At 33.4% G+C, this 13,020-nt stretch overlaps 1 protein-coding gene and 1 pseudogene across 1 annotated transcript; one reads left to right on the top strand and one right to left on the bottom strand.

The window, feature by feature from the left end:
• Positions 1-1,659: 1,659 nt before the first annotated feature.
• On the bottom strand, positions 1,660-4,397 carry LOC142609661 (protein CHLORORESPIRATORY REDUCTION 6, chloroplastic). The gene is made up of 4 exons (XM_075781318.1): positions 4,083-4,397; positions 2,716-2,847; positions 2,423-2,631; positions 1,660-2,341 (listed from the first exon to the last, which is right to left on the bottom strand). Exons 1-4 carry the CDS (start codon positions 4,294-4,296, stop codon positions 2,135-2,137), a joined length of 762 nt encoding a protein of 253 aa, XP_075637433.1. The 5' UTR covers positions 4,297-4,397; the 3' UTR covers positions 1,660-2,134.
• A 4,195-nt stretch (positions 4,398-8,592) lies between these two features.
• On the top strand, positions 8,593-11,954 carry LOC142622630 (putative flavin-containing monooxygenase 1; annotated as a pseudogene).
• The last annotated feature ends 1,066 nt before the right edge of the window (positions 11,955-13,020 follow it).

Genomic DNA, 13,020 nt, shown 5'->3' with positions numbered 1-13,020 from the left:
TTTTTGTTTTGTAATTTAGCTTATAATTAAAAACTAAGATTGCTATCAAGCAGTATTTACTTCGATCTGTTCAAAAGAAAAATGTAGGACAAAGAGAGAGCAAAGAATGAAGATCTTACCAATTCTCTACCGATCTTAAAGTCTTAAGACTTTAACAAAATATTCTGCTAATTTTTAAAGAACAGTAAATCTACAGAACATAATTTTTGATGGCTATCCTAGCTAGTTTTATAGCGTATCATTACCAATTTGATAGAAAAAACAAAAAAGAGAGTAATTTTCATTGAAAAGCAAGTCTTCTGTGAAGTGAAAAAAAAAATTTTGTTGCAAAGGAGGGAAAGAATAAAAAATCTCAAAGACATGCCTTAACCATCAGGATACTTCAGGCCCATTGTCTGGGCTTGTTCTTGCCAGGTCTAGTTCAAGGCCATTTACATTGCAGGGAAAATAGTGGGCCTCCATATCATTGAAGAGTGTCTTTTTTATTTCTGCTAAGGCCAGCCTAAGCCCATTTAGCCATATGAACCAATGTGGTTTGAAAACTTCCAAATTCCAATCAAACAATTCTAATCAGTAAATTCGTCTGGCTAAGTTTTCCCTTAAAACTTTGGAATGTTGCCCTTAAAATAAACATCATGAGGCTGCCAAATTTGATTAGGCCAATAAATAAACTCCTTTAATTTTCAACTTGCCCCATGCTCGCAAAAATTAAAAGGCTTGACATTCTCAAAGTCGAAATTATCAAAATCACAACCTAGAGTTTTGTAGAATGCTAAACGCTCCAAGAACTATTGAACACGCTTCCATGTCATTCGCTTGGTTATCATGATGATGAGCCTCCATGTACGTGGACAACACCTCTGTCAGGCATGTTATTCGCCATAGTCTTAGAGACCATTGTCATTGTACGACCCAACTCCTATTAGCGGGTTGTTTGTCCATGTTTAAGGAAGAAGAGAAGAAATAAGGGCGGAAAGAAATTTTGAAACCAAAAACGTTTTATAAGTATTGATAAAGATCAATATTTCCCAAAGATAAAAGTGAACTATTGTTTTCTAAAGCTCTTTATATACTCTTTGTATAATAAAATGGATAATGACTAGTGTATATAAAATACGCTCATAGCGTGCCACTTATTTTCCATCAATTTCACTTGTGTCTATTTTCAGCCATTTATTTTGTCGTGTGGCATTTGTGTGTACTAATATGTGTAATTGGGAGTGTGAAATTAGTCAAAATAAGACTCTAACCTAACAAACAATAATGATAAAGATAAATTACGAAAGAAAATAAATCTAAAAAATAATAATTTAGAGTTCAAATTCAATTAGAAAAATAAGAAGAAAATAATGTTGGATTCCTAATTTTTCTCTATGATTTTTGCAATAGATTGCTTTCGCTTCTTCAAACTATTAGGAATATTGTTGTAGTAAGCATGATCTACATCATAAACCAATCTTCTTATCAGTCATCACTATTATGTGTAACTGAAATGCTAAAGTATCATGGAGACATGTGGCTTGATAACATGTCCTATCAGGCGCTTTCTCATTAAAAAAAACGGCTAAGTTAGGTCTGATTAAGAACTTCAGCAGATAGTTCATAATTTCTCTGTATACAATGTCTGTGCTAAATTATTCAAATAATGCAGAGATGAGAATTCAACACAAAAATAACTATAAAGAACTACAGTTTTGGCTTGGATTCAAAATGTAATTATCAGAAACACAAATGTAAGTTAAGAAATATAAAGAACTACAGTTTTGGAGAAACATAAGTGAAGATGTCAGATCTTCACCAATTACCCTACAAAGTGTGAAATGGTGAATAATAATTGTGAGTATATGCTAGGTATATATGGACCTTAGAAAACTTGTCGAATTAGAGCACTAGTATTGGTGGTGCTAAAAAGCTAAATTACAGTAGGTTGGAGTTCCAATATTCAATCACTGTCATCACTTTTGGACAAAATGATAAACTTCAGCTCTGGTGAATCTCATCCTATTGGAAACTACTTTTAGATGTTCCATCATGGTCAACATCGTTATATGGGGTCTTTGAAAATGTATTTTGAATTTTGAACTGAGATCTTGGATGTCAACTAGAGTACAATTGGAGTTGCAGGCTTCCTTGTTTAGGATAGATCAAGTGGGTGCTTTTCGATCAAGTCGAATAGTTCATCTCCAATTCCAAATCCAAGCATCCTGGCCATGTCACTTGTCTTCAATCTAGGCTTTGGAATATCATGTAGCTTCAACCAAGAATAGACAATAAAAACCTTCTTCATAACGAACAGTTCCAGTGCCTCAGGATTAAAAACAACACCCATTCTCATATTCATCTGCCACAGAAAATTTCAAGACTTAGAACACATTGACGGATAATCTCTCTTTCCCTCTCATACTCTTCATTTATTAATTACCTGATGAGGGACCAACATGGCTGCATAACGAGCTAGCTCTCCTGCTCGCCAGTCTAACAAGACAGGCAGCCATGGATAAGTAGCATCAAGTCTTACAAACCAGAGTCTTATATCAGGAAATTCTGTTAATTCTCTAGGATCATATTGATCTTCTCTTGTATAGTTGATGGTAAAACCAATTGTACGTTCAAGAAACTCTTTTGGCTCAACTGTAACAATACCGGCAGAAGGATCATATGAATCAGTATCCACTTATGTCCAATAGCAGTTGAATTCTACACAAAAATACTTACCAGATAATGGTGAGGTAATCCCTGTTGTGGCTTGAAATGGGGATAAGTCAAGACGGCTAATGATATCATTATCAATAACCACGTCGAATCGGTCTTCACTTGGTGGCATTGGAGGTGCCACTTTTGATGTATCTGTCAAAGTATAGTTCAAAAAATCTATTAAAAGTTATCTTGGGCACAGCAAAACAATTACCGTTGATTGTCTAAAATGTACGGATTTCTTGAGGAAAATTCAAAGAATTACAACTTCTAATAGTCATTTAGAAAAATTCTAATAGTTCTCCTTTTTTTCAATATAATGAACTTCTTTTGCCTATGCTGCTATGCACATGTGGGATTGTAGCTCTGCTGACTGTTTCATGCTTCCATTTGAACAAGGTGAACCTTATTTTTGGGAGAAGACAAGAAGGGTAAATTTAAAAGGTTGATTGGTTGAAGTTAACTTGCACATAGCATAGGGTCCAACCGTCCAAGCCCAGAAACTCTTCAGAAAATCAAGTGGGTAACCAATTAAAAAGCAAGAAAACATCGGATATAATGTTCTTATCTCTACTCAGGCGCTAGAGTTGGTCACTTCCCTCTTGTTTCTAGGAAATTGTCCGAGATATTATGGCCTAAAAGGCCCAAATATATTGTAAGCTCATTACCCATGTACTTGTCGAACAACCAAAGTGATTCCAATTCTACAAGTATTGCTGTACTAGGTCTACAACAAATTTGATCCTTTTAGGCCATAATATTTCTAATAGAAATGAATGGGTGAAAATATTTTGATGAATTTGCCATAATCCATAATAGCATACAATATGTTGGTCAGATCTTTTTGACCAAACTATGAGAAGATGATCTAAATCATTGAAGCTATAGTGCAAAATTGCAGCCTTAGTACATTCAACTGCAGCCACACTCGGCACTGTCATCAGTGTTAATAGCTGCAGCCTCACACATCATTGCTTAAAGTTATGATTAATCTCTCTATAACCTCATTAAGCGAAAGCAGTAACTAGTAAGACGACTAGTCATGGACATTTGCTAACAAGAAATTTCTTATTGAGAGAAACTATGCAAAACTACAAGTCGTATATCTTCAAAACTATATATTATTGGCTATCCTCAACTTAAAGCAGCAGCTCTAAAGTAGAGATTTCAAGTCAAAGCAATCTGGTAAGAGGAAAAATTATGGATAAACGTGCCATTCTTTGTGCTCATAAATTCAAGTGGGGTTTTCAAGATTGACCAAACACTGTAAGAAAATCGAGCTGAAACTTAAAAATGCATTTAACAGTTTAAAAAACATGTCATTTTCTGAAAAAGAAGATATATAGGCTGGTAACTGAAATGTATTTCATGTAAGTTTAAGGTGTTACCCTCTTCATCGTCAGTTAAAGAGAAGTCGAATTTCCCTGATGGATTGAAAGCAACTGAGACTGCCACTTGTCCGCGTGGCCGAGTTGAATGCGAAATTTGCAAAGAAGCCATGGGATCCGAGCTGGGTTTGCAGGAAATGCATGGAGTAGGAGAGGAAACTGTTTGTTTTTGTGAATGATAAAGTGGAAGAATAGGCTTGATGGTTGTAGCCATTGGAGGTTTCAGCTGGGTATGTGTGATATGGCCTAAGAGCTGAGACTATTCGGTTGCCTTCTTTTTTGTTTCAATTTATCTACATTTTCTCTTGGCCTTGTGTTTTGAATGCTCATATCCGGTTTGGGCTTTTATAGCATAAACCTTACCCTTATTATCAAATTTGGTAAATTTATACAATATTCAGGGAGTATAATCAATTATATTAATAAATAAATAACGGAGTATTTTCTAATCTCATATGAATAATAAGTTGTACCATTAATTTAATTAATGAAATTCACCATTATGTGAGCTAGTGGAAAAAAAGAGTAGGTCATTATAAATTGTCAGTATTATATAATTATTCTCCAACTTGCCTTCAATGTATAACTTGGGGTGGTGTAAATAACAAAATGCAAAAGTTATTATCAATTTTAATACAAATTTTTTTAATAAACTAATGTGATAATAAATAAAGTTTGTGTTACATTAACATTATAATTAATAAATTTCTTACATGATATATATATATATTTTTTTTTGTGTCGTGTCTAAAAGTTGATACATTATGCATTTTTTTTGTAATATTCCAAGTATCACTCAGCGCAAATAAGGATTGTCAAGTTGGGTTGGTACCACTAATATGGTCTTCCAAATTAATCAATAAAAAAAAAAATAGCCTTTCTCAAAAAAAAAAAAAAAAAAAACTAGCCACCTAATACTGAATATTTTTCTGAAAAAATTCACTTATGTAATTTATTAAGTGGCTTATCTTTAATACAGAGTATCACATCATATAAAATAAAATATAATTTCTTTGAATGTTGGTGCATAATCTTTTAAAACTTCATATTTTTCCTCTTCATCATGGACAAATCTAGGATTTCATCTCTAAGGTTAAAACATGAACAATTTTTTTTTCTCATTAAAGAATAAGAAATATACTAAGACTCAAAATGAAAACCTAAACTAAAATATATTCAACATTAAAAAGTAGAAATAAAATAAAAATATTTTTTTTTCTAATACTATTCTAATCATCTATCAAAGTAGAACTTGACATTTTTTAAATCCCAAAAATCAATTATGATTGATTATGCATTAAATTTTATAGTGATTTCTATTTAAATTGTTCAAAACGAATGAGTTAGTTAGAAAATCATCTTTTATTTTGTTGCTAAATCTGGTTTTGACAGTACCAATGAATGACAAAATCAACTAGTGTAGCTTACTTTCTCATAATCTACAATTAAATAAAAATGTTATATTTATTATCTCAATATTATATATCGAATATTTTTCTAACAAAAATAGTAATTAGCTTGATCAAGTATTAAAAAAAAGTGCAAGACTTAAGTATAGTACTTAGGTGTTATTTTTTAGGTTCTTCTGTTAAGATTCTGCCATGTGGATTTTTTTCTCATGAGATGGAAGTATATTTTTTTAATTAAGTAGCTATGTGGTTGAATTTTAAGAGGAGAACCTAAGGAACAGCACTACCTAAGTTATTGTACTTAAGTTTTGTCCTAAAAAACAGGAACCAAACACACAAACAAAAGTTCAAAACTACATAGTCTTAGCTACTTAATATTATGTTCTATATTGTTAGAATTTTAATGTTGGCAATTCCATAACAACATTTTGTAATCAAATTTTAGGAAATAATTATTGTATATGTTGGTTATGAGCGATTTAAAGATCCTTTGAGAATTTGATCTTGAAGAATTTTGCTCAAGCCAAATGATGTTTTGCTCAAATAAGACAATAATGATCCTGAGACTTTTCCTATCACTCACTCGTGTGAGATTGTGTGCTTTAGGTTGTGTTTGGCATTGGTTTAAAAAACCAGTTTTTTATTTACTATTTAGCTAATTTTTGCTACTATTAATAAGTTCCATTGCACTTTTTGGTACTATTTATAAGTCTCACTGTACTATTTCAGCTACTTTTTAGTTTTATTTATAATACTTTTAACAAAAAGTTTTCAATTTCAACTAAATAAGTTATTCCCAAACCGACTCTTAATTTCTAACTTCTATATGAATTACGTTTAGTGCTACTCTCTTTATATCATATTTGTACAGCTATGTAGACCTTACTTTGTATGACTTTTACACAGAAAAATGTTGCCACGCCTAGAGCTATTTAGAGAAAACCTTGAGCCTTTTCTCCTTGTGCTTAAATTGAAAATTCTTGTTCTTGATTCACTTGTCTTGTGATCCCAAAGTGAGGGGTTGTGACAATAATTTGAAACCTTATAAATTTGAGCGAACGAGAAGTTCATGGAATAGATTCTCATACGATAACTCTAGAAGTTCTGGAGTTACTGTGGTAGGAAGAAAAATGACGGGTTTTCACAATATACTAGATGGTTTAGTTGTACAAAAGTTTTGCAAGTAGATTGTTGTAACTGCTTTTTTAATAGTGATTTTTTTACACGATTGGGTCCCTTGAGTTGTTTTTTCATTGAAGATGTTCTCTATTGGTTTTCTACGTTGTCATAACATTTTTTTTTTTTTTGATAATCACCTTGTCATTACATTTTGTTTCTGTTTTTTTACTATTCTCTTTATATTACTTCTAGGTATGTGATATCTTTATTGAATTGTTTATTTGTGTGAATTATTTTATTGATGATTTGATTGATCAATGAATTTGATAATTTAGTTGATGATTTTATTATGTCTAGTATTCTTCTACGTTGATTACTAAGGGTCCATTTGACCTTGCGTTTTTAAAATGGAAACACATATTATTGGATGAAAACACTATGGCTTTGTTTTGGCTGGGATATAAACTTGGGAGATAGAAAAGACTTAGTTTTTTTATATATTTATTTATATGTATTTGATTGAGAGGATGGAAAAGTGTAGAAATGAAAAACTTTTTTTGTTTGGTTGAGAACAAAGATGAGAGAATAAATAATATAGTTTGTATAAATTTATTATCATTCCTTTATTACATAAAAAAAAATTAACAATTTGAAAGTAGGAAAAAAAAACTAATTTTTAGAAGAAAAAAAAGTTGAAAGTAACTTTGAAAAAGAAAAAAGAAAAAAGGAACAAAGAATGAACATGGAAGGGAGGGGAGTGGTGGATGGATACATTCTATTTTCTCCCTGATTCGAGGAGACTCCAAAATCACTCCAAATGGTGAACCTGAGAAAAAAACATTTGGACCTTACCAAAATCCGCATTCCCCCTTCTAATCAAACAACTACCCAAATGGAGAAAACATTTGTTTTTAAAAGGCACTTTTAAAAACAACTACCCAAATGGAGAGTGGAGCTTAAAAATTATTTGAAGGACCAAAATCAAATGTTTTGAAATTGAGGGATCAATATTGAATGTCCCTAAATTTGATGAACCAAAAAATGCATTTTACTTTTCCCCACCTCTCTATCTTCTCCGGTTCTTCTTCCTCTCCACTCTATAGTCTATACCCCCACAGCTCCCATTGGCCGCTGGCCGCAGCTACGAGCCATCACACTAAATCCGGTCATGCACCAAAACTGGCCAACAATGGCTCACACCAAAATCAAATCTCTCACCCAAAACTCAATCAAAGCCAGCACCTCACTACACAACCTTATTGATCACATCCAGCGACTAAGATTTCCAAACACTTAATATATATATATATATATATATATATATATATATATATATATATATATTTTGGTAAGGATTTTGACTTTGTTATTAATATATAGGGTAATTTTAAGTTTACATTATACTTGCAATGTAAATATTACATTGTAGGCTAAATGTATAAAAAATATACCTAATGTTAAGGGGATTAGTTTAAGAAAATATTTTTAAAAACTTTTTAAGGGAAAAGCAAAAAACAAATTTTATAAAAATTTTCCTAAAATGATTTGTTACCGAATGCACTCATTAACAAGACTTTTATATATATATATATATATATATATATATATATATATATATATATATATGGTAGCTAGTGGAGGAATGCAAAATGCTAAAATAGCAAGGTCTTACAGACATGAAACACTTCCAAATAAACATTATGTAATATAAGAATGATGAAAACAATCTTGAAAGTGGATTTCTTGTAAGGATCACCCAATTTGTTTATTATTTCTCTTGGAAGTGGAACATTGAATAGATCAAGTAGTGATCACTCGTTTGTTTTTTTCCGAATAAATATATATTCTTAAAATTAGCTCATGTGCTTCTTCTGCTTCAAAAAATGGCTCATGTGCTTCTCATACACTTTATGTAAAGCAGGCTCAACATTGCTGAAAACCACACAAACTCTCTTTGTAAACTTCTAGACGGAGATTGAATAATGGAGAAACGGGTGGCGATCATTGGGGCCGGAACGAGTGGCCTTCTTGCTTGCAAGTACATATTGGAGAAGGCCTTAATCCCATTGTTTTTGAAGCCAAAGAAGGCGTAGGAGGACTATGGAATCATACTATAGAGTCCACCAAACTCCAAAATTCCAAACAATCTTACCAATTTACAGATTTCCCATGGCCTGCTTCAGTGCAAGATGTGTATCCTACTCACACTCAAGTGCTGGCGTATCTTAAATCCTATGCTCAGCACTTTGGCATCATTCCTTACATCAAATTCAACTCCAAAGTCATTAATATAGACTATGTTGGAGAGCCTTCTGAAGTGATGGAGTCATGGGATCTATGGGGAGGAACTAGCAAGCCTTTTTGCTCTAAAGGGAAATGGCACATTGTCGTGCAAGATACCAAATGTTGCTCCACAGAGGTAGTTATCATTTATGTTGATATTTACTGTCTAGTACCGTGTAAGGCATTGTTATTTGTTAGAGTTATGGTTAAGTTATTAAGGTAGTGTCTATTACACACAAAGTATACAAGATTCAGTTTTTGAAATGAAATCATGTCTTGAAGTCACGATTTCAGTTCTAAAATTAATTTGTGTACGGTGTGTGTAACAAGATGCGTACAAGAGACCTTGCCCAAATAATTAATTATGATTGAAAATATGAGGGAAAGTGTACAAAATGTGTTGGAACCAATTTATATGTGAGGGAGAGTGTTATAATTATGATTAAAAAAAAAACTTATTAGCACATTGTAGTGATTCCAACAGAGACATTTCGGGTTTAAATCCAATGTCCCCTGGCTATGATGTACCCAAAAAAAAGAAAAAAAGAAAAAAAGAAAAAAAAGCTCTTAAGACATGGTCATTTATGAGACCTATCCATGTAGGAAATAGCTTATCTAAGATATCTTAGAACACAGGCAAACTACTAGTCTTCTCAAAACCAATTACAGTTCTTTTCAAGTACTGTAAGCTAACTATATTTGCCTTTTTCATTCAATCTTTATATGTATTATGCAGTATGCAGTTTGATACTAACGGCATGCTCTATTGCCATGGTCAATAACACACCTAATGCAAAAACATACACAAAATGATGTATTGTCCCAAATTTAGTTTCAATAGAATTGATCGGGACCAAATACTAACCAAAAGGTAAGAAAGAATTCATTCTTGAATACATAGACTCTGAGCTTATGTTTTATTTGGCCAGATTCACCAAGTTGAGTTTGTGGTTCTTTGTATTGGACGATTCAGTGGTGTCCCAAACATACCCGAGTTCCCTCCAGATCAAGGTCCTGAAATGTTCGATGGTAAGGTGATCCATTCCATGGACTACTCTGAAATGGGCAGCGCCAGGGCAGCAGAATTGATCAGAAGAAAGAGAATAGTAATCATTGGTTCACTGAAATCTGCGGTGGACATTGCAGCAGAATGTGCAAATGCAACTGGTAAGGAAAATTTATATAAGAATATCTTGTAGAGGCAACTTCAAGGAATAAGGACTCCCCAGTTCAAAATTTTTAATTGAGCTTATCATTTGAATACCAGCACAAAGTAGATGTTTTGATTCTATAGTTTTGATGTGAAGTTCAGAATAGTCCAGTAGTTGTCTCTCAAAAATGCTAATGATTCTCAACATGTCCTTTCACATTGGCCTCTAATTTTCACTTTCTGATTAGGTTTCTGCTTGGTATAATTTAATGTTCAACTTTCTGAAAATGAGGTTGTTAAAAAAGTTGTACATAAGTGAGGTTTTAAAAAGCTGTACTTTGAAAAGTTGCCGTTAAGCCTACTCATAGATATCTTATCTCTTTTGATATAGGAGTTCAGTACCCTTGCACAATGATTCAAAGGACTGCCCATTGGTTGCTTCCCAGTGACTCTTTCTGGGGAGTAAGCCTTGGCTTCTTGTATTTCAATCGTTTTGCGGAGCTTCTGGTTCATAAGCCTGGTGAACCATTCCTACTCAAGTTTTTGGCTACCATGCTTTCACCCCTGGTATTCTTTTTCTTATCCTTTGAATGTGCATGTTTTTAAACAAATATGTGTATGATGCTGAAGGTTTATTTTCAGAGATGGGGAGTCTCAAAATTTGCTGAGAGCTATCTTAGATGGAAACTCCCATTGAAGAAACATGGCCAGATACCTAAACACAGCTTTCTTCAAGATCTCTCTTCATGTCAGGTTGGATTTTTGCCCGAAAATTTTTATGACAAAGTGGAAGGAGGAAGCATTGTTTTAAAGAAATCACAGAGCTTTAGCTTCTGTAAAGAAGGTCTGATCATTAATGGAGAACCTCAGCCACTAAAAGCAGATCTTGTAATTCTAGCCACAGGATACAAAGGTGACCAAAAGCTTAAGAAAATGTTTAAGGCTCAAATCTTCCAGAAGTACATTGTCAGTTCAGCAAGCTCAATAGTCCCCCTCTACAGGTTTGTCAGCTTATTAAATTTGGGTTAAATTTCATATTTTGTTCTCAATCTATTATCTTTATCTCAAAAATCATCTTTGTACTTTAAAATATTTCCCCATAATCTCCTATCCTTTTAAAATTGTTTCAATGAGATCTTTATCTTCATTTAATGGATGGAAAATGATAACGTGACAAATAAAATTTATGTCTTGTCATAAGTCTACGCCAACAATATGACCATGATTTCATGAATTTTGTTTGCTGCGTCAACATTTTCTATCAAGTAGATGACGACAAGGACCCTTTTGAAATAATTTAAAATATACGAATGATTTTAAAATAATGGTCAAAGGTAGTTATCTTTACAATGTTCTTGACAGATCAAAGCTTACCTTAGTCCATTCAGCGTTGCATCATTCTGATTCATTTTATAATATGCTTTCTTTATAAAACTGCAGACAGATTATTCATCCTCGAATTCCACAACTAGCCATAATAGGATATGCAGAGGGTTTCTCCAATTTGTGTACCTCTGAAATTAGATGTCAATGGCTAGCACATTTGCTTGATGGGAACTTTGAATTGCCTAGTATAAGAGAGATGGAAAAGGATGTCATACTGTGGGAAAATAACATGAAGCAATATGCTGGAAGGTATTTCCAGAGGTTATGTATTGGGAACGTTAATATTTGGTACAATGATCAATTGTGCAAAGACATGGGAACTAAGCATAAAAGAAAGAAGGGAATGTTTGCGGAGTATTTTCAACCATATGGACCAACAGATTATGCAGGTCTCACCAGTTTGGACCAACAGCGAGGAATGAAGATCGACTAACTGGAAATGATTGCACTAGTTTGTTTATTGAGTCTTGTTCTCTCCCCCCATTCTTCAAATAATATCAGAAAAAACAGAGACATTATTGCAAAGCAGCTACTCTTTTTCCTTTTTAAAGATGTCTCCTGAACAATGCGAAGTTCAGTGTATTTCTGGAAATGGAATGCACCATATATATATAATTTGATAATTAAACCATGGATAGAGATTTGAAAAATGGTTCTCCTCGTGCAAGAGAGCATGTAAGATGTAACGCTACTTAGGTACGAGACTTTTGTCCCCTAGTTATAGTGGTTAAAATTATCTTTATTACAATTGTAAGCGCACGATTGTACCCGGACTCAAAAGTAGGTGATGGGCTCAGGTCCAATGAGTCTTATACAATGAAATTTGTAGAGTATGGGTTTGAAACCTAGGTTTAGGGTATTGGAAGTTGATTAACAGGCTAGAATGCCACAATCTATGCAAATGATAAATAAATATAACAAAAAAACCTCCTCGGATGTAAGCCGAGGACGAGTTGTATATTCCTTCTCTTTCTATGTCCAAGATTACAATTCTTAGTTCTTTTTTTAACTAAGAAACCGCCCCCCTCTCCTTTCCTCTCTCATCCTCCTATATACTTCTTCTTCTTCCCTGTTTTATCCACGTGTTATACAAATCTTCCCCCTAAATACTTGTCCCATTCACCACCTTCTTGAAGTCTTCAAATAATAGCAGGAAGGTTGAATTCTACTGTTCAAAGGTCATTTCTCCATTAATGCGGCCAGGGAGATAGATGCAGGGTCTTTAATACGGTGGTAGCAGCTTTTCCCTCAGATATTTCTCACACGTTTCTGTTTCTAAAGGGTGCTTGGATCACACATTTACCCCATAGATCTTCCAAAATTCTGCCTTTAAACCGTTTAGCAAGTCCTAGGGCCTTTGCTGGGCCTGTCCGAGGAGATACTCCTCCTCGGACAACTCCTCGGATTACTATAGTGCGGACTGACCTGTGGGTCTAGAGACCCTGATTGAACAGATTTGTACTAACTAATCAGGCACAAAGCCTAAACGTTTATTCAAGAGTTTTTACCCCCCACAACAATTTACATATGAATTTTTCATTTCTATTTTTTTTTTTTTTGGATTGCTTTTTATTGTAACCAACTACAGACC

Source organism: Castanea sativa, chromosome 1, assembly GCF_040712315.1.
Source record: "Castanea sativa cultivar Marrone di Chiusa Pesio chromosome 1, ASM4071231v1".
Taxonomy (NCBI): Eukaryota; Viridiplantae; Streptophyta; class Magnoliopsida; order Fagales; family Fagaceae; genus Castanea; species Castanea sativa.
The sequence above is the reverse complement of the archived record's forward strand: the minus strand, read 5'-3'. Positions and strand labels throughout refer to the sequence as shown.